Here is a 22760-nt window from a genome sequence, read left to right as displayed (position 1 = left end):
TTACTTCTTTCTTCATCGTTCCCTCTACTGGGGAAGCAGCATCCTGGTCTCTGCATAGCTGACCTCAAACCACTGCAGGTAAACCATGCTTCCTTGTGTTCCGAGTATTGAGACAATACTGTTGCATCCCCCATACCCTGACGAGGTGGTATTGGGAACGTCCTAACCCAGAGTTCCTTCTGGAACTCCAGGTCAACTGCCTAGGACGGGTCACACTTTCTTCCTTCACACACAAGCTTTTGTAGGCCACACGTTTCCTTGCGGAGCAATGAACTTGTGAGGTGCAGGGATTCTTTTTCTCGAGTGCGACTCACTCGGATTCTGAGTCCCCGGGTAAGCCAAAGCCAGTATGGCTGGGGACTTTCCACCCATCCTAAGGGGTTAGTCACCCAATGTAAATAGCGTGGTTTGTATTTCGGTTATGGAACAAATGACAAATTCGGAGATAATTTGTATTTTTCCTAACCATACAAACCTTAGCTATTTACACATATTTGCCCGCCAGCCCTGTCCCCAAGTCAAGTCCTACCTCTAAGTGAAGTGAGACATTTCACCGGTGTGTGAGGGGGGAGGGGTAGCAAGCTACCCCTCCCCCTACCCCTGCTAACTAGCGCGGGGTAGTAAACCCTCGTTAAAATCTAATGGCTCGTAAATTTCAGCTACGCCGAAAGTAAACCCAATGTAAATAGCTAAGGTTTGTATGGTTAGGAAAAATACAAATTATCTCCGAATTTGTCATATTTGAATCCCACCAAAGCAGGGACAGCTTCTTATGAAATAAGCCGTGTAGGAAAAGTTGATAATTAAGTTTGCTTTTATTCTGATGATATTATATTGCCTAAAAAAGAATATTACGGTTATACAAGGTCAGGCACGCTTACAGAATAGATTTTATGGTGAAGTATGAAATATGAAGCAGAAGTTGAAAGATTTAAAAAAGTGGAAACTAGAAAATTAAATAAAAAAGAATCCGAAACATGGTGTCAAAGAGTAGTCAGCCAAAAACCACAAAAGGAATGTGTACAAAAAGTAGCCTAAGTATGTGAAGAGGGACAAGAAGGAAACCTGAGGGTGGATAGCAAGGGCAGAGATATATAAACTCTAAAGGGACTTATATAAGCCTGTTCAACATAAAAACATTTGCTGCGAGTTTGAACTTTTGAAGTTCTACTGATTCAGCTACCTGATTAGGAAGATCATTCAACAACTTGGTCACCGCTGGAATCAAACTTCTAGGGTGCTGTGTAGTATTGAGCCTCATGATGGAGAAGGCCTGACTATTAGAATTAACTACAGGATGGAATTGTCCGGGAAGATCTGAATGTAAAGATGGTCAGAATTATAAAAAATCTTATGCAACATGCATAATGAACTAATTGAACGACGGTACCAAAGATTAATATCTAGATCAGGGATGAGAAATTTAATAGACCATAAGTTTCTGTCCAACAAATTATGAGAATCAGGAGCTGAAGACCAGACAGGAGAACAATACTCGAAGCGAGGTAAAATGAAGGAAATTAAACACTTTTACAGAATAGATTGATCACCAAAAATCTTGAAAGACTTTCTCAATAAGCCAATTTTTTGTGCAATTGAAGAATACACAGACTTAATGTGTTTCTCAAAAGTAAATGTGCTGTCGAGAATTGCACCTAAAATTTTAAAAGCCATACAGAGTTAGAGAAACATGATCAATAAAAGAAAAGTTATGATTCTATGGATACATAGGAACTGAATTGTTTTCTGCTGCAGAAACTTTGAAGAGCTTTTAAAAAATTATTACCTAAGATAAAGTTTAGATTCAAAATTGGAGTAATTTGGAAAGATTATATAACGAACAAATAGTAGGGGCAGAGATGAAGTCTCTAGAAGTTAGAATAAATACTCAGGACTCAAAGATTGAGAATTTTTGGACAAGTGATGAGAAGGAATGAGGGACATATAATCAGAAAACCAAAAGATAGGGAAATGGTAGGACATTGACCCATACAAAGGGGCAGGGAGTTGTGGAGAAAGAGGATTGATGAAGACCTTGACCTGATGGATGTTCAGGAAGACAGGAACTCATTTCCCGTTTAACCCCCTGAAAAGAAAAGCTGATATAAAAGTGTTTATGAAGAGGTTTTGGTAGCATTGGCAATGATGTATTTTAGAGAAGGCTTAGTAATATTATTCTAGCTGTCTATTCAGTATTTTAGATGGAATATTTAAAAGTTTTCATTTTCAAACCTTCCATTATTTTTTGTCCTTTAAAAATTCAAACAAATTAATTGAGAATGTGTATTGTTTTAGTATTGAAATTATTATAATGTTTCACCAGGGAAGGACGCGTTGCTACACAAAATCTGGGTACCAGGTGAACCAGTTTTCATCCCTCCTTCCTGGTGGTAGTCGTCGAAATAACAATATGGGATATGCACTTTTAGACTGTATATGGTCAGAAAGCAACAAGACATTTTATGTGATTGACGTTATGTGCTGGTTCAACCAACCTGTGATAGAATGTGATGTAAGTACTTTGTGCAGATGTTGAAGACATGCAATTTTTAGGTATTTCTTAGTGCCTTTAGGAAAGTGAATTTTATGTAGTGTTAACAACTCTCTCTTTCTTTCTGTTATCAGTAGAGCATTTTTTCCTTGTTGCATTAAATTCTTCCCATATTATAAAGGCTAAAGTTATATACCAACGTAGTAAACAATGAAAAATTTTAGGTAACTTTTGATAGAATATTAATCAATTGTGATATGTATTTAACAGTTTCATTACAACCATATTTGTTCCAACACAAAATACTTACCGAGAACTACTTTCTTTTGGAGTCACTTGGTGATCTCTCTTTCTCGACCAAGGTTTTTCGCGCCGTTACCCCCCTACTCCGTTCTCTACATAGGCCTACCCCCGCCGCCAAGGAATGCGCCCCGAGGGCAGGATTAGGGCAGGTCACTGCTTCTCTGAGTCATTCTCCTCATTAAGTTCCTTGGTCGTGAGGTGTTCACACCTCACTCTCGTCTCTCTCGATCCTTTGTGCGCGTTTAGTGTTCCACTCGTTCCCAGCGTGGGGTCTTGTGTTTTTTTGCAGTGTGCTTTCCCAAGTGTTCCTGTGCGTTCACTTTTCAACGTGTGCTTACCCGGTGTTTAATTCATTTCCTTAAGTGCTTGTGTCGTGCGTTGTGTGCGTTATGGAACAGTATTCCTTGATTTCCTTCAAGGAATTAATAGCTGAAGGGAACAATTTTACAATAAATCATTCTTCCTCCCCTTATCCTCGGTGTTAGCCGTGTAGGGGCAGCTTATGTTCCCCTTCAACCACGTGTCAGGACTACTAGTCCTGGAACGTAGTGCAGTGAGTGCACTTCGGCACCAAGAGGAAGAATACATCCAAGAGGCTCATAGGAAGACGAGCCTCTCCTCGCCACTTAATTCCCGATGCCTCGTCGAATAGAGATTCTTATACAGCCATCTTCCCCTACCCAGAGTAGGGGACGAGGTAAGTCAGTAGCGGGGAAGTGCCCATTGCTCTTCCCCAGGAGTTTGAGTGGGTGCGGTATAGCACCAAGAAGAAGTAGGCGACGAAGGGTTCGCCTAAGAAGACTAGCGCCGGGCGTCTCGCCTGACAGAGCTTCCCTACCACCCTCTCCTACCCAGAGTAGGAGACGAGGTTGGTTTATTGTGGAGAAGATAACTCTTAAGAAGTAGTTCGAGGTAAGTACTACTTTCGAGAGTGTGTGGGGAGACGGAGTCCTGGTGCAAGCAGGCCACGTCTCCTCTGATGACCCCATGTGGGGGAAAAATGTCCCTAATTCTTCTCCAGTCTCTTAGCGTATTTTTCAGTCTCTTCTACAGCCGAGGGCCTCGCCGAGAAGGAGCCTCCCAGGTCTGTATTGCAGCGTTCCCCGGACCGGCAACCCAGGGTTTTTTCTCACCACGAAGGCCACCCTCCAGACGCAGATATAACCCTCGCAGGGAGAAATGCGAGAAGGCCTCTTCAGGCAGGCGTAAGACCGCGAAGCTTCCGGTTCACCCCGCCAGCGGGTGTAACCGGGCTTCTTTACGGGCAGCCTGGCCGAATCAGCACAGCTGGTTCGGCCCTCGGACTTAAAAGGAACGGTTCCCTCCGTCGGGTCAGCCCACGGGGATCCGCGTCCGCGTCCCCCAGAGAGAATACACGAACAGTAGTCCTCGACGGTACGGCGATGCCGGTTCTAACCCCCGAACCTGGTGCGGAGCTCCCCGCCGGGGAAGACCGGTACCACCGCAAGGGAGTGCCTGGTATTTCAGAACCGAAGCGCCCGGGGAGTGCCCGGTGACCCGGCTCCTCGAGATCAAGCCGTAGGAAGGACTCTACAGGTAAGCGTAAGTCCCCGAAGCCTCCGGTTAACCCCGCCCAGCGGGGGGAAACGTGTTTCTTGTCGGGCGGCCTGGCCGAACCAGCCCAGCTGGTGCGGCCTTCGGGTCAGAAGGAACGGTTCCCGCTGTCGGGTCAGCCCACGGGAACCGCATCCTCGGCACCCAGAGCCCTTGGGCGGACGAGAGTCCCCGCTGAACCAGCGTTGCCTGCGTTAACCCAGGCCCCTGGTGCGGACGTCCCCGCAGATGAAATCCAGTACCTCGGCAGGACGGCGCCCCTGGCCCCAAAGAGCTAGACGTCCAGTCGGCGTGCCCGGTAACCCAGCTCCCCGGCCCCAAGCTGAGACCTCGGCTGACGGAGAGGAGGGCTCCCTGACGGAGGACTCCGTCTATAGGAGAGTGGTTAGCCTTTTCAGAAGGCACCACAAATACCGGAACCTGCGACTACGGATGAAGTTTCCTTTAAGTCAAGCCTGTTGAGGATCATGCAGACTCCCTCCCAACCTAAGACGTCCCTAGCACTTCCTCTAACCCGAGATCTAGTCCTAGAGCAGGAGTATGTCGGCAAGGTAGTGGCCAGCAATGCCGAGGCCCCCCAACCTTCAAGGTGGAGTCAGCAGTAGACATCCTTAGTCAAGGCGTTTCAGACGGTAGAGCCTCTTCGGCCCCAGTCTGGTTCTCGCCAGCAGAAGCCTCCATGATGGAGAAAATGTCGAGGGACTTAGTAAACGTCTCCTCTTGGCTGGACTGGTGGGCTTACACTTTGGAAGGTGTACAAGCCTCCTTTGACCCCGAGGACCCTGTCCAGCAAGGCCTACGGAGGGACCTCATTACCTCCGGGGGTAAAACACTTAGGTTATTGACATATCAGTCTCTCGCACTAACAGCTAACTGGGTGCTCTGGAAGCGAGACACTGTTCTGGCGAAGGTGTCTTGGAAGGTACCAGACAGGGAGACGCGAGCCATTCGCAGCTTTCCCCTGTGGGGAGAGTCTCTGTTTCCTCGGAAGGAACTAGAAGCCATAATGGAGAAGGTCTTGAAAAAGAAGGAGGCTAACGTCCCCAGACCTACGACTCCTAGGAGACCGCCCTATAAGAGGTCCGTCTCGGATAGTGCCGCGACACCCCAAGCCTCTACCAGCACTACGAGGAGAGAAGCCCCCCCCCCCTTCCTCCTGGTCCGCATCGCCTCAGCCCCCCCGTAGGGGAGCTCCAGCGCCCTCAAGCTCCTTCAGGTCGGGTTACTCCGCCTCTAGGAGAGGCAGATCAGGCCGCCCCTCTAGAAGAAGATAAGAGTGGGAGGCCCCCTATCCCCGCCCAACCCTCGGGTTGGAGGATGCCTCAGACGTCATTGGCAAGCATGGAAGGCTCAAGGAGCAGAACCTTGGACAGTGTCCGTACTAAAGGAGGGCTACAGACTTCTGTTCCTAACGGAACCACCCCCGCTTTTTCCGGCCAACCGGATAGAATGGCTAGATCCCAAAGACCCGTTAAAGAGGACCGCCCTTCAAGAGGAGGTGTCGTCCATGCTAGAGAAGGGTGCCATGGAAGAAGTTCTTCTCCCAGGGCCAGGTTTCTACAGTCACCTGTTCCTGGTGGAGAAAGCGACCGGGGGGTGGAGACCGGTTATAGATCTGTCAGCTCTCAACAGGTTCGTCAAGAAGACGGACTTCAAAATGGACACTCAGAGGGAGAAAGATTATATGATGACCATCGACCCCAAGGACGCATACTTCCAGATTCCGGTCCACGCCTCGGGTCGGAAGTTCCTCCGGGTGAAATAGGGTTCCCAGATCCTGCAATTCAGGACCCTTTTCTTTGGTCTGTCAACAGCGCCCCAAGTGTTCACGAGAGTCTCCACGGCTGTCGCAGTGGGGGCTCACGAACGAGGCATCCGCCTTATCAGATACCTGGACGACTGGTGGCTTCTTTCCGTCTCAATGGTCCTCTTGGAGGGACAAGGGAGAAGTCTCCTCCAGTTTTGCAAGGATCTGGGGAGCGTAATCAACCCGATGTAGTCAAATCTATCCCCATCCACCGGAATGAACTACTTGGGAATGACATTAGACATCATTCGGGGAAAATTTTCCCTTCGGAGGATAAGATAAGAAACCTCAGGCACATTAGTCAGCCGTTCCTGTCAGAACACCCCAGGAGGACGAAAGACTGGCAGAGGCTGATAGGTCACCTGGTCTCATTGGAGAACCTAGTTCCCCAAGGGAGGGTAAGGCTCAGATCCATCCAATGGAATCTCAGGAACCTCTGGTGACAGACGGATTCACAGCAGGTGCTAATCCCAGTCCTTCCAAACACGAGACCCTCCCTAGAATGGTGGCATTGCCAGTCGAACTCACTCAAGGGGACGACCTTCGGGACCGGCCCTCCCGAGTTACTACTGTTCACAGACGCCTCCAACCAGGGATGGGGAGCCCTTCTCCTCGACGAAACGGCACGAGAGACCTGGTTGGAAGGGGAGAGGCAACTCCACATCAATGTCCTGGAGTTGGAAGCAGTCCAGAAGGCGTGCCTACACTTCGCAAGTCTGCTAAAGGGGAACACCGTGGCGTGGATGTGCGACATCGCCACGGTAGTGGCATACATAAAGAAGCAGGGTACTTGTAATCGAAGGAGTTGTGCGATCTCACCATAGAGAGTCTAGATTGAGCGGAAGAAAATCAAGTGGTGATGTTAGCAAGGTTCATTCCCGGGAAGAAAAACGTTCTGGCCGACGGCCTCAGCAGAATGAGCCACATAGTAGGTACAGAATGGTCCCTTCTCCCAGGAATAGCCAAGCTCACCATTCAACGCTGGGGTTCCCCGGTGGTTGACCTCTTTGCAACAACCTCAACGCCCAACTCCCAGTCTATTGCTCCCCTGTACCAGACCCGAAAGCAGCCTTAGAAGACTCTTTTCAGCACAAGTGGGACAATCTGGATGTGTACGCCTTTCCCCCTTTTCACGTTGATAAGACAAGTGCTCAACAGAGTAAAGACGGCCCGAAACCTAAAGATGACTTTGGTAGCGCCCTGGTGGCCGGAGAGAGAGAGTGGTTCGCGGATCTAAAAGACCTATCGAGTCAACCGCCGTGGCCTCTGTCCGCCAGGTCAGACCTTCTGCACCAGCCTCACTTTCTCAAGCTCCACGACACCCCACTCTCCCTACGTCTTCACAACTGAAGACTAAAGAGCGGCTCCTGAAGAAAGAAGGATATTCTTCCTCCACGGCTAAGAGAATGTCTCGAGACACATAGTGATGCTTGTCAAAAGCTTCGAGCAGTCTTGCCCCCCTCAGGCGGGAAAGGTGCCCCAGTGGGACTTAGGCAAGGTCCGGAAGATGATGTGTCGTTCCCCCTTTGAACCCTTGAAGGATATCGTGGACAAAGATCTCACCCTCAAGGCCGTCTTCTTGCTGGCCTTGGCGTCCGCTAAGAGAGTGGGAGAGATCCATGGTTTGTCATTCGACGTCTCTCACTCCGACCAGGTATCAAAAACCTCTTCGTTTCCACAGGGTTAATAGGAAGCAAGTTTCCAAGAACACCATTTCCTTCTGGCTGAGACAAGTCATCGCTAGAACCTATGAAGAGGATAAAATGGCAGTGCCAGGCACTCCCCGGCCCCATGACATCAGGGGTCTGAGCACCTCCTTGGCCTTTGAGAGAAACATGGCGGTGGGGCAGATCCTACAGGCAGGCACTTGGTCGCACCAGTCAACCTTTACTGCCCACTACCTCAAGGATTATTCAAGGAAATCCTTGGACGGGTTCTCCATTGGGACAGTCATGGCCGCCCTCCAGGCTGTGTAGCGGTAAGGCCAGAGGCTGTCCCCAACGATGAACACATTCTTCGCGACTACATCCGGAGGGAATCGTCAGAAGAATTTTTTAAGAGGTAAGTCTTAGATAATAGCGTAAGGTTGCGCAGTTACCCTCACTCCCGCACTCTGATAGGCCCCCGCATTCCATAGCCCTCTAGGCCCTACGTGCCGAGTCAAGTGTCAGAATAGCACTCCCGCCTCCTAAAGTATAAGTCTCCAAAAGAAAGTAGTTCTCGGTAAGTATTTTGTGTTGGAACAAATCAAAAATTTTAAGTAATTTTTATTTTTCCTAACATACTTACCGAGAACTACTTTCGGGTAATGGCCCTCCCTTCCGTCCCCGAGTGCCATCCTTCCATTGCCAAGTTGGGCTATACGACGAACTTAATGAGGAGAATGACCCAGAGAAGCAGTGACCTGCCCTAATCCTACCCTCGGGGCACATTCCTTGGCGGCGGGGGTAGGCCTATGTAGAGAACGGAGTAGGGGGTAACGGCGCGAAAAACCTTGGTCGAGAAAGAGAGATCACCAAGTGACTCCAAAAGAAAGTAGTTCTCGGTAAGTATGTTAGGAAAAATAAAAATTACTTAAAATTTTTGATATTTATGTAAAATATTTTTATCCTGGGTGTCCCCAGGTTCACAATCTTTAGTGTGTTAGATAGAAGAAAGTAGTTGAATTATACTGTACACCCAGTATCTAGATTCACTGGTATATTTCAATAATTACCCTCCCTTTTCACAAACCTACTGTTCTGTTCACTGTTTGTGTGTTAACTTTATATGGAAAATATTTAAGTATTTTCTCTTAATGTTTCGATATTGTTTTTGTTCTTTTCCACATTATTTCTCATTATTTGATAAAAGAGGGAATTCTTCAGTCTCTGCTAATGCCCTCTTGTATTTCTGTCTATTTAGTTCATATGTAGTGTGCACTTCATTTCAGCCTGTGTTTTCAGTTCTTTTCACATAGTTTCACACCTTATCTGTGGTAACTGTTTTCAGTGATTTTTTAAATTATTTTTTTAGGTTTCGTGCCTCCATTTTTCTCTTGGAAGTAGGTTATCCCTCAATGTGTAGAGTGGAATTTGGATATTCTTTTGTAGAACATTAGGTTTATCAATTTAAAGGTTTTATTGTACAGTAGTCTGATAAGGTCTCATACTCTTGATTTGATGTAATGTTATGCAGTCTGTTTACCTCTTAGATATTTAGTCTTCATCAGCAAATTATTATTTCTATGAATCTCCTCTGATGTTCAGTGCTTCTCTCTTGAAGATGTCTAACCTAAAGCTAATAGATTTAATTTCACAGTTTCTTTCTCCTGTCTTAGTGAACTATTGAGTTAATCTGGCAGTTAACTTCAATTACTTATGCATGAGCACGTCATAGATCCTTTGTATTTTCAGTTCGATCATTTCATTAACTTGATTCAGTAGCGATGATGTGAGGCTGAAGTTGAGAATAGGATAGAAGTAGAATGGGGGAAGTGGAGGAAGGTAGTAAGATTGTTATGTGATAAGAAAATGCCAATCAAGTAAAAGACAAGATTTATAGCACAGTAATAAGATCAGTGTTAATGTATTAATTTAATGAGATCTCCCAAATAAATAAGTTGGACTTAGGAAACTTCAACACAAATTGGTACTATATTAATGTGTTATTTACTTTGCAGACCTTCTTCAGATTTGAGTGGTTGAAGTCGAGACTAGACGAAGAAGCAGTAGGGATAAATACAATATCCAAGTACAATACAATGAGGTAAGCTACTTTTAACTGTGATCTTTGAATTAATAAAACGTTTTTTTATATCTTTTTATATTGAAAGATTTGATTTGTATCTCAACTCGTTAAAGTACAAATACCAATCCAGTTGCATTAAAGAAGATGAGAATGTTTTACATATCTTAAAATTCTATTGTTGCCAGTATGTCTCAAAATACAGATTAGAGGGTACAGACTTGTTTGGATTAGGGAAGCTGAGATTATGTTTAGTGTATACAGTGATACCTCGGTAGTCGAACGACTCTATACTCGAACAATTCGGAGTTCGACCAAAATTTTCGAGAAATTTTTGCTGCGGTGCTCGACCAAAAATTCGGTACTCGACCAGCCGAACACGTGACGACCGCATGGGCTTTGTGATGATCGCGCCATCTCGGCCACTCTCGCTTGTTCGGGAAGCATCAGTTCTCTCGAGAGCGTCACTCAGACAACGCGCGATCAGCATTCGTTGTGATTTAGTGATTTTCAGTGCTTTTAATTGCTTTTTTAGCTTTCATAATGAGTCCCAAGAAAGTAATGAGTGTTAAGGGGAAGGAGAAGAGGAAAACAGTGCGAACAACGATCGAGTTGAAGAAGGAAATTATAGCGAAATATGAGAATGGTGTACGAGTGTCCGATTTAGCGGTAGAATACGGAATGGCGAAGTCGACCATTTCTACGTTTTTAAAGCATAAAGAAATGATTAAGAAGGCGAATGTTGCAACGGGAGTTACGGCGGTAACTAAGCAAAGGCCACAAGTGATTGAGGAGATGGAAAAGTTGCTTTTAATATTTATTAAAGAAAAACAGTTGGCCGGGGAAAGTGTTAGTGAAGCGTTCATTTGTGAAAAAGCGTTGCATATCTATGAAGAATTAGTGAAGAAAAGTCCGAGTACCAGTGAAAGTGATTCATTTACATTTAAAGCGAGCAGGGGTTGGTTTGAAAAGTTTCGTAATAGAACAGGTATTCATCGTGTTACTAGGCATGGGGAGGCAGCTAGTTCGGATCAAATTGCAGCCGATAAATACGTGGGGGAATTCGATCGGTACATAAATGAACAAAATTTGATCGCACAACAAGTCTTTAATTGTGATGAGACTGGGTTATTTTGGAAGAAAATGCCAGCCAATACGTACATTACCAAGGACGAGACGAAGATGCCAGGTCACAAGCCAATGAAAGATAGGCTAACATTGTTGCTGTGTGCAAATGCAAGTGGCGATTGCAAGATCAAACCCTTGTTAGTGTACCACTCGGACAACCCCCGGGTGTTCAAACGAAATAATATTTGTAAAAGTGCACTACCAGTTATGTGGCGCTCGAACACTAAATCTTGGGTCACAAGACAATTCTTTACTGAGTGGATAAACGAAGTGTTTGCCCCCCAGGTTAAGGCTTACCTCATTGAAAAGAGCTTGCCAATGAAATGTCTTCTGGTTATGGACAATGCTCCTGCACATCCTCCAGGTCTCGAGGATGACTTGAAAGAAGAATACAGCTTTATCAAAATCAAATTCTTGCCCCCCAATACTACTCCCATACTCCAGCCCATGGACCAACAGGTCATTTCAAACTTCAAAAAACTCTATACCAAGGCCCTTTTCAGAAAGTGTTTTGAAGTGACCAGTGACACGAAGTTGACCCTAAAGGAATTCTGGAAGGAACACTTCAGCATCCTCAACTCTGTTAACATGATTGACCAAGCTTGGCGAGGTGTGACCTATAGGACATTGAACTCTGCCTGGCGTAAGCTGTGGCCATCATGTGTCACAGAGAGGGAGTTTGAAGGTTTCCAACCAGAGGCGGGTCCAAGCACTGCTACCCCTGTAATTTCTGATGACACTGATGTCGTTGAGGAAATTGTTGTCATGGGCAGGAGTTTGGGGCTTGAGGTCGACAAGGATGATATTGATGAGCTTGTAGAAAGCCATTCTACTGAGTTGACTGTGGAGGAATTGTTGCACCTGCAACAACAACAGCAGCAGGATCTGATTGTGGAGCAGGAATCTTCAGAAGAGGATGAGGTAAGGGAGGATGTTCCAAGTTCTCTCATCAATGAAATTTGTTCCAAGTGGGCAGATGTGCAGGCTTTTGCTGAAAAATACCACCCAGAAATTGCAGTAGCAAACCGGGCAGTGCATATGTTTAATGATAGTGTCATGTATCATTTTCGAAGAATACTGCAGAGGAGGAAGAAACAATTAACAATAGACCAGTTTTTCACAAAAGAAAAGAAAGCTGCTACATCAAAGCCTGTTTCTCCTCCAAAGAAGAGACAAAGAAGAGAAGAAACCCCTGAAATAGATCTGCCCACCCTTTCATTGGAGAGAGAAACAACTCCTGAAGGAGAACTACCCCGCCACATCATGGAAGGGGACTCTCCTTCCAAGCAGTAACCTCCCCCTTCCATCCTCTCCACATCCATCCCTGTATGCCATCGAACCGCTGCTCAAAGGTATGTTCACTACAGTACAGAAAATGGTTTAAAATTGTTTTATTTTAGTACAGTAAATGGTTTAAAATTGTTTTATAGGATTTTCTGACCAATTTCATACACATTTAGATAATTATTGTTGTTTAGGTACACGTTTTATTAATATTTTGGGCCTGTTCGAGTGCTTGGGAACGGAATAGAATATATACCATTATTTCTTATGGGGAAAAAAAATTCGGTACTCGAACAAATCGGAGGTCGAACACGGATCTCGAACGGATTATGGTCGAGTACCGAGGTATCACTGTATTTTAAAATCATATTGTAGCAGCTAAAGTGTACAACAAAACAGATGAAACCAATTGATATATTAAAACATTCTTCAAACCAAAAATTGTTCCACACATGAAGAACTTTGGCGTTTTCAAATTGAGCCATAATGGGTAGCCCACATGACATAACCCTTGCATTGTATGCAGAGAATGCTGGTCAGCATAAATAGTCGAATAGTGTTTATCTCAATGGTCAAATATACCTGTAGTTGATCTTCAAGCTTCAACCAAGTTAGAGTCTGGTTCTAATAAGTCAAAGTAAAATTTTATTTTTTTACCAGAATCTTCATTTTGAATTTATAAAAAAAATACAGTCCCATTGGACTAACCCAATTAGTGAAATGTTTTGACTCCATGTTCTGGTTATTCTACTTAATGAGGATAAGAGTAATTCTAATAATCACCTACCGTGAACAACTCTAGTAATAAATTTATTTTAGATGACCATGTAAAGTTGTCTGTATCTTCAAACTTACCTGAAGAGAAAAAAAATCATCTTCATGATTTTCATCTTATGCCATCTTCGTTCAATGATCTGTAGCCTTTGTTTGTAGTACAGGTGAACCCTTACTTGTTCCATAACTGAAATAGAAACCAACCCTATTTGATAGGAGTATTACTTTCGGCAAAGCTGAAAGGACAACCCATTATAATTTAGCAAGTGTTAACTACCCATCCTGCTAGTAGGCAGGGTGTACGGGGGTTAGCTTGCTACCCCTCCCACTCACAGACCTGTGATTGAGCTCTATTTGCTTTTGGCTCTGATGAGTGGTTGTCACTGCTCTTCCTCCTTGCCTTTTTGGACTATATAGATATATATATATATATATATATATATATATATATATATATATATATATATATATATATATATATATATGTATATATATTATATATATATATATATATATATATATATATATATATATATGTATATATATTATATATTTATATATATATATATATATATATGTATATATATATATATATATATATATATATATTTATATATATATTTACATATGTATATATATAATATATAAATATATTTATATTTATTAATTTATAATATATATATATATATATATATATATATATATATATATATACCTAGTAGGGTCCCGAATTATGCGAGAATTTGGTCGATCAATGACCTCGTATAAATAGAAAATCGTATATTTTGAAACACACAACTAACAGGAATAATTCCATTGGGGCCATGACAACCAGCAACTTGCCTATTCTAACGTGTTTACTACCTATTTCCAATATTTTCTATGTACTATACTGTTTTTCAATATTTAACTTAGCCGGTGATTATAATAGCTGCAACTCTGTTGCTCGACAGAAAACTCTACGGAAAAAATTCCCCAGCGATCGCTATACAGGTTGCGGGTGTGCCCAACAGCGCCATCTGTCGTCCAAGTACCCAGTACTCAATGTAAACAAAGAACTCAATTTTCTCTCTGTCGTGCTACCGGCAAGACCTACTAATTCGCTGTTGCTAACTGGATTTGTTTTCACAACTATTTGGTGAAGTACACTATTCTAGTTTTGAGCTTTCGCTGTGCAGGCTTTCTCTTCAAAAATCCTTGCATTCTTTTTTTGATTACGGATTATTTGTTGATGACTTTGGATAGTTTTTGAATTCCCCTTTGACCAATTCAAAATGGCTGACCCTTCTCAAGTCCCAAAATTTAGGAAGTGTAATGCTAGGGACTGTTCAAGGCGTCTTCCGAAGGCCTCTATCGACCCTCACACTGTTTGTTCCAATTGTCGGGATAAAACCTGTCAATTGGAAGATCGATGTGAGGAGTGCGTTGGGCTTTCGGAATTCGATTTTATCGAATTCCAGAAATATACACGTAGGCTAGAGAGAGATAGAGTTAGGAGAAGTTCCTCTCGATCTATTGACATTTCCTCTCCTCATGCCCCACAACCTATTCCTTCCCCTGTAATGGTTGCTCCTAACCCCCCTTCTGGCACTCAGGAACCTTCGATGGCTGATATGATGCGTGCCATCCAAGCTCTGGGTGAGAGAGTTGAGTCACTGGCTAGTGACCGTAATCAGCTCATGGCAGATGTCAAGGAGCTGAAGTGTAAAAGTGCAGTGGGAAGTGACAAAGTGAGTGATAGTGTTGCGCTTGAGGGTTCGTCTGTTCGTGCCTGTCGTCCTCCTAGTCCGGGACATCTTGCAAGCTCCCAAGTCCAGGGGAGAAGCAATGTCGTACGACAAATGGGTTCGAGAGGCTTTAATCAGCGAACAGACGTTCCCTCTGTGGTTTCGGGCGTATCTACCCAAGATCGCCCCCACCACACAAAGACGAGAGAGCCCATTTATTCCTCGTCTGCGGAAGAGGTTTCTCGCAAGAAACCATGGACCAAGGTCTCACGACCGTTGAAGCGCAAGTCGGTCCCTTCCGCGCAAGTCCAACGGCCCAGTTGTAGCCACTGGGTCAGTTCGGACTCGCTGCAGTCATCAGATGACTGCTCACCTCCTAAGAGAGGTAAAGCGGTACCGCCTCAGACAGTTACACCGTCTGTCGCCGCACCTGCTCCTGCAGACCCTAAGTGGTCTTTGCTGCAGAGCATGCAGTCCCAATTAACGTCTCTGATGCAGGACTTGCGTGCGGAGAAGGTTGCTGCTGCACCAGCTAGTACAGCCTCTTGCCTACAACCAATCACACACTCGGTTGTGCGTCCTGTGGACGCTGAGGCGACCTTCTTGCGCACTCCAGTTGAGAGAGTTCCGCCACCCATGCGTTCCAGTGTGCCCTGTCAGCCGCATGTTGACGTTCAGCGACGCACGGAGCCTTCCGTTGACGTTCGTGAGGTACAACAACCGTCAGAGTTGTTTTGTTTTGACGCGGTGCGTCAACCTCCGCAACCCAGTGTGGTTGCCACTGCTCACCCACATCAGGCTAGACAGTCTGGAGTAGACGCTGTGCGTCCCCGCGCTGCTATGGTTGTTGCCAGTTCACAGACTGGGCAACAGTTCCATGACGTTGCGTCCGGCTCAGTCACGCATGCACCCGTGCGACCGGACTCAGCTAACCAGCCGTTACCTACTCCATTGCCGCTTCCTCCTCAATACTCGGATGATAGTCTTTCTGATGATGATGGTGCTGCACACGTAGATGAACCACATTCGGATCTGGACGAGCCTAAGTCTACGCAACCCTCTTTGGACTTTAGGAAGGTTTTAGCACTGTTCAAAGAGATGTTTCCGGACCAGTTTGTGTCTGTGGCTCCGCGCTCTCCTCCGTCAGAGTTTGTATTAGGTATGCCGTCATCCTCGCCTGCCTTTACTAGACTCGTCCTCGCACGCTCGTCCAAGAGAGCTTTACGAGTGATAGGAGAATGGATGCAGTCCAAAAAGAGTCTAGGGAAGACAGCCTTTACGTTTCCCCCTGCTAGACTCTCTTCTAGATCGAGCGTCTGGTATGCCACGGGAGAAGTTCTCGGCTTGGGAGTTCCTGCCTCTGCCCAGGGCGACTTCTCAAGTCTTGTAGACTCTCCCCGCCGGCTAGCCATGAGACGCTCAAAGATATGTTGGTCATCTTCGGACCTGGACCACCTTTTGAAAGGGATATTTAGAGCCTTCGAGGTCTTCAACTTTTTAGACTGGTGTCTGGGAGCTCTAAGCAGGAAGATCTCTGCGACAGAGAAGGAGACTTCATTGCTCATCATGTCATGCATGGACAAGGCCGTACGTGACGGTTCTAATGAGCTTGCTGCATCTTTCGTGTCCGGAGTCCTCAAGAAGCGTGAGAACCTTTGCTCTTTCCTGTCAGCTGGAGTTACACCTTGCCAAAGATCCGAACTTCTGTTTGCTCCTCTTTCCAAGTGCCTCTTTCCAGAGGACTTGATTAAGGAGATTGCTGCTTCTTTGATACAGAAGGATACTCATGATCTGGTTGCGTCCTCTGCTCGCAAAGCCACCCCTTTGCCTACCTTGTCAGCTAGACCAAGGATGGACACTCCAGCGTCCCGATTTATTCCGCCCTTTCGTAGCAGAGCCTCCAGCAGAGGAGGTGCTCGTGCCGAAGGGAGACGTGGAAAGAAGAAAGGAACCAAGTCCTTTAAAGGCAGAGTCTGACTGCCAGCTTCTTCAGACAGCAGTGGGAGCCAGACTCAAGAACTTCTGGCAGACCTGGGAGAAGAGAGGCGCAGATGCACAATCTGTGAAGTTGCTCAGAGAGGGGTACAAGATCCCGTTTGTACGAAAACCTCCTCTAGCAACATCTCCCATCGATCTCTCCCCCAGGTACAGAGAGGAAGACAAGAGACGAGCATTGAAACAGGAAGTGTCTCTCTTACTAGAAAAGGGAGCGGTAGTCAAAGTCCTGGACCATCAAACCCCGGGCTTCTACAACCGTCTCTTCTTAGTGGCAAAGAAGACAGGAGGGTGGAGGCCGGTGCTAGACGTCAGTGCGCTGAATGTCTTTGTCACAAAGCAGACGTTCTCCATGGAGACCACAAAGTCGGTTTTAGCAGCGGTCAGAAGGGAAGACTGGATGGTCTCGTTAGACCTAAGGGACGCCTACTTCCACGTCCCCATCCACCCGGACTCCCAACCTTTTCTGAGATTCGTTTACGAAAAGGTTGTCTACCAGTTTCAAGCCCTGTGCTTTGGCCTAAGCACAGCTCCTCTTGTGTTTACGAGGCTGATGAGGAATGTAGCCAAATTCCTTCATTTAGCGAATATCCGAGCCTCCCTCTATTTGGACGACTGGCTTCTCAGAGCTTCTTCCAGTCGTCGCTGTCTGAAGGATCTAAAGTGGACTCTAGATCTGACCAAGGAATTGGGTCTCCTTGTCAATATGGAAAAGTCTCGAGTGGTCCCATCCCAAACTATTGTGTATTTAGGGATGGAGATTCACAGTCTAGCTTTTCGGGCTTTTCCGTCGGCCCCCAGAACAAGCCAAGCCCTGTTATGCATCCAGAACATGCTGAAGAAGGAACGATGTTCAGTCAGGCAGTGGATGAGTCTGATAGGGACGCTATTATCCCTGGAACAGTTCGTAGCATTAGGAAGACTACACCTCCGTCCTCTTCAATATCACCTAGCATTTCACTGGAAAAAGGACAAGACGCTAGAAGCGGTCTCGATTCCCATTTCCGAGAAGATGAAGTCTTGCCTGACATGGTGGAAGGACAGTATCAACCTCAGAGAGGGTCTGCCCCTGGCTGTTCAGACTCCCAACCACGTTCTCTTCTCGGACGCATCGGACGTAGGCTGGGGCGCGACATTAGACGGTCGGGAATGCTCGGGAATATGGAACTCGAGTCAAAGGACAATGCATATCAACTGCAAGGAGCTACTGGCAGTACATCTGGCCTTGAAAAGCTTCAGGTCTCTCCTTCAAGGCAAAGTGGTGGAGGTGAACTCGGACAACACCACGGCTTTGGCGTACATCTCCAAGCAAGGAGGGACCCACTCACTGACGCTGTACGAGATCGCAAGGGACCTCCTCACCTGGTCAAAAGATCTAAACATATCGCTACTTACGAGGTTCATCCAAGGCAACTTGAATGTCATGGCAGATTGCCTCAGTCGGAAGGGACAAATTCTTCCAACAGAATGGACCCTCCACAAGGATGTATGCAAGAGTCTTTGGGCCACCTGGGGCCAGCCGACCATAGATCTCTTCGCAACCTCGATGACCAAGAGGCTCCCAATTTATTGCTCACCAATCCCGGACCCAGCAGCAGTTCATATAGATGCCTTTCTCCTAGATTGGTCTCATCTAGATCTATATGCATTCCCTCCGTTCAAGATTGTCAACAAGGTACTGCAGAAGTTCGCCTCTCACGAAGGGACAAGGTTGACGCTTGTTGCTCCCCTCTGGCCCGCGAGAGAATGGTTCACCGAGGTACTTCGATGGCTAGTAGACGTTCCCAGAACGCTTCCCCTAAGGGTGGACCTTCTACGTCAGCCACACGTAAAGAAGGTACACCAAGGCCTCCACGCTCTTCGTCTGACTGCCTTCAGACTATCGAAAGACTCTCGAGAGCTAGAGGCTTTTCGAAGGAGGCAGCCAGAGCGATTGCTAGAGCAAGGAGAACATCCACCCTTAGAGTCTACCAATCGAAGTGGGAAGTCTTCCGAAACTGGTGCAAGTCAGTATCAGTATCCTCGACCAGTACCTCTGTAACTCAAATAGCTGACTTCCTCTTATATCTGAGGAAAGAACGATCTCTTTCAGCTCCCACTATCAAGGGTTACAGAAGCATGTTGGCATCAGTCTTCCGTCACAGAGGCTTAGATCTTTCCAACAATAAAGATCTACAGGACCTCCTTAAGTCTTTTGAGACCACGAAGGAGCGTCGTTTGGTTACACCTGGTTGGAATTTAGACGTGGTACTAAGATTCCTCATGTCAGACAGGTTCGAGCCGCTACAATCAGCCTCCCTGAAAGATCTCACCTTAAAGACTCTTTTCCTGGTTTGCCTAGCCACAGCTAAAAGAGTCAAGTGAGATTCATGCCTTCAGCAAGAACATAGGTTTCTCATCTGAAACGGCTACATGTTCTCTACAACTTGGTTTTCTAGCCAAAAACGAGCTACCTTCTCGACCTTGGCCCAAATCGTTCGATATTCCAAGCTTATCGAATATGGTTGGAAATGAACTAGAAAGAGTCTTATTCCCTATCAGAGCTCTTAAGTTCTATTTAAAACGAACTAAACCTTTAAGAGGCCCGTCTGAAGCTTTATGGTGTTCAGTTAAGAAACCATCTTTGCCTATGTCAAAGAATGCCTTATCCTATTTTATCAGACTGTTAATACGAGAAGCTCATTCCCATCTGAATGAGGAAGACCAAGCTTTGCTGAGGGTAAGGACACATGAAGTTAGAGCTGTCGCAACTTCTGTGGCCTTTAAACAAAATAGATCTCTGCGAAGTATAATGGACGCAACCTATTGGAGAAGCAAGTCAGTGTTCGCGTCTTTTTATCTTAAGGATGTCCAGTCTCTTTACGAGGACTGCTACACTCTGGGACCATTCGTAGCAGCGAGTGCAGTAGTGGGTGAGGGCTCAACCACTACAATTCCCTAATTCCATAACCTTTTTAATCTTTCTCTTGAAATGTTTTTATTGTTGTTTTTTTGGGCTGTCCGGAAGGCTAAGAAGCCTTTCGCATCCTGGTTGATTTGGCGGGTGGTCAAAGTCATTTCTTGAGAAGCGCCTAGATTAGGGGTTTTGATGAGGTCCTGTTGTATGGGTTGCAACCCTTAATACTTCAGATCCTAGGGGTCGCTCAGCATCCTGAGAGGATCGCGAGGCTCCGTAAGGAAGACGTACTTAAAAAGGCAGAGTAATTGTTCAAGTCGACTTCCTTACCAGGTACCTATTTATTTTGTTTTTGTTATTTTGGTAACTTCTAAAATGAAATAAAAAATTCTTAGCTCATAATAATGTAAACATATAATGCTGGTCTCTACCCACCCCCCTGGGTGTGAATCAGCTATTATAATCACCGGCTAAGTTAAATATTGAAAAATGTTATTTTTATAATAAAATAAATTTTTGAATATACTTACCCGGTGATTATAAATTAAAGGACCCTCCCTTCCTCCCCAATAGGGACGCAGTGGACCGAGGAGAAAATTGAGTTCTTTGTTTACATTGAGTACTGGGTACTTGGACGACAGATGGCGCTGTTGGGCACACCCGCAACCTGTATAGCGATCGCTGGCGAATTTTTTCCGTAGAGTTTTCTGTCGAGCAACAGAGTTGCAGCTATTATAATCACCGGGTAAGTATATTCAAAAATTTATTTTATTATAAAAATAACATATTTCTTTATAATATCAAATTGTTCTTGTAAATAAATCAAACATTTAATATACTTTAAAGTTCTAATAACTTGAAAAATGGTTAAAATTACAACCAGGATGCGTGTAAACACAGTATATTTCCCGTTATAACACGACTCAAAATACAGACAAATTTTGATGTTTGTCATATCTATTGTATAAGACAACTGGTGAATAGCAAAACCATCACTCTATAGACTAGCTTTTGTTGTATCATTGAAAATCCAGAATTATCAAAATAAAGGAGATTTTATATCATGCATTTCCTAAACACTTCAAAAAGCACAATAGAAAACGACAACCAACGTTTTGTTTACGTTTATCTCTGATCATAACGAAGAAACAGACACATTTACACATCTGTGTATAGGTTAGTTTTTGCATCGACAGCAATCTTACCAAGTATTGATTATATGTTGATTTTGTTATTACCAACGTTCTACTTAATTTTTCTTAGAACTTCCAAATAAATGAAATGAATGCCATTTATATAATGTTTTTCTTTATGACTCCGCCTGAAACGAAAACCTTCCATTTGTTTACTCTACGCTCCATCTTCGATCATAATAAACAAACAAAGGCATTAAACACGCATGATCAAAGTGATAACTAATGATATTACAAACATTTAGTAAACATTATTATTACAAATATTTTACTTACCGTATCCATATCAATTCCTAAATTCGTAGCAAAGCTGGAAAAATTTTTCTTCCTTATGCGTTTAATCCACAATAGCAAACTGCCGCTAATGACAGAATGATAATTTACGATAATTTTAAACTGTTACGAAAGATTATTGTCCTTTCCATATCCAAAATACTTTTCCTAACTTCAGTTATAATTCAACTTGTACCCACCTCAATTATGGAACCATGTGCAAAAAAGGTAAAAGAAGAAGAAAGTACTAGGCCTATTTTTAAAGTCATCGAACAATTAGGTTACCGCTGTTACGTTCGATGTGATAGAGAGAGAGAGAGAGAGAGAGAGAGAGAGATAGAGAGAGAGAGAGAGAGATGGTTTTAAATGTACTAAACTATAAATATGATAGGTTATAACACATTGGTGCTTGTGCAATATTAACTGTATAGATGGTTTGAATAACTTAAGAAATGGTATAAACAATTCTTTGTTACTGTATATTCGTACGCGCATATTCTTGAGAGCGGAAGCTAGACATCAGCTGATGTGATCACAGCCAAAAGTAAAACAAAAAGAAGTCAGCAATACAGTACTCGATTTTTAAAACACACCCGAAATTTAAAAACATAAGTACATGTTTTATTATAGTGCAATTGACTATTTAAGGAGTAAAAATTTTCTGGAATAGAATGGTGTTTCTTAAAAAATAGTGGTTTGCTGATGAAATCGGATATCGTATTTTAAGCTATGATTGAAATGGATGTATTCACGGTATAATTTTTTCGTTTCGTATTTAATTGACACTTTAAGAAAACCGATTTTGGTTTCTTCATCTATTTGTAAGTATTGTATAACATGAGAGAGAGAGAGAGAGAGAGAGAGAGAGAGAGAGAGAGAGAGAGAGAGAGAGAGAGAGAGAGAGATGGGGGAGAGAGAGAGAGAGGCTGTTGTAATGGAATGCCGTTTTTTTGTTTCGTGTACCTCCCGAAGTGGGGAATTGATCGCCACAACTAAAAATATTCATGCTAATTTCATTCTTAAACTCAAGTTGCCATATGTGAACTAAGGTTTTATTTCTTACGGAGAGAGAGAGAGAGAGAGAGAGAGAGAGAGAGAGAGAGAGAGAGAGAGAGAGAGAGAGAGAGAGAGAGAGATTTGATGCCAGAAATCTCTCTCTCTCTCTCTCTCTCTCTTGAGAGAGAGAGAGAGAGAATTTTTATTATACTCTACTAAACCAATCTTTGCAAATCAAATGTATACTACAAAACCAATCTTTGCAAATCAAATGTATACTGTTTAAAATATGACAAAATATTGCCGACTCGTTACTGAAGTTTAGGCTATTCACTGCCGATAAACGAACCCAGTGTACTCGTGAAAACCTTGAACGCCCGAAGGGAAAAATAAGGCTTTTATAAATGCTGGACTAAACAAAACTAATGCTTTAATATACCATCATTAACATTATCATTACAATTATCGTAAGGTTGGAGAAAGATAAAGATTGCTGAGAACGTAACCACAATTCAGTTTACATTTTGTCAGCTGTACTCACACAGTTAACAGTTGATTTCATTGTTGATGTGGAATTTTATCCTTAAATAGG

The 22760-nt window shown here is 44.2% G+C and overlaps 1 protein-coding gene across 1 annotated transcript in view; it reads left to right on the top strand.

Annotated features, from left to right (window-relative positions):
• The window catches only part of LOC137641332 (snurportin-1-like), a 289974-nt gene that overhangs the window by 193460 nt on the left and 73754 nt on the right, over nt 1-22760 (top strand). Inside the window, exons 4-5 of the mRNA XM_068373778.1 lie at nt 2324-2512; nt 9838-9923. Of these exons, the coding sequence (XP_068229879.1) occupies nt 2324-2512; nt 9838-9923 (275 nt within the window). The remainder of the gene's footprint in view (nt 1-2323; nt 2513-9837; nt 9924-22760) is intronic.

The sequence above is a fragment of the Palaemon carinicauda genome, chromosome 5 (genome assembly GCF_036898095.1).
Source record: "Palaemon carinicauda isolate YSFRI2023 chromosome 5, ASM3689809v2, whole genome shotgun sequence".
NCBI lineage: Eukaryota > Metazoa > Arthropoda > Malacostraca > Decapoda > Palaemonidae > Palaemon > Palaemon carinicauda.
The sequence above is the reverse complement of the archived record's forward strand: the minus strand, read 5'-3'. Positions and strand labels throughout refer to the sequence as shown.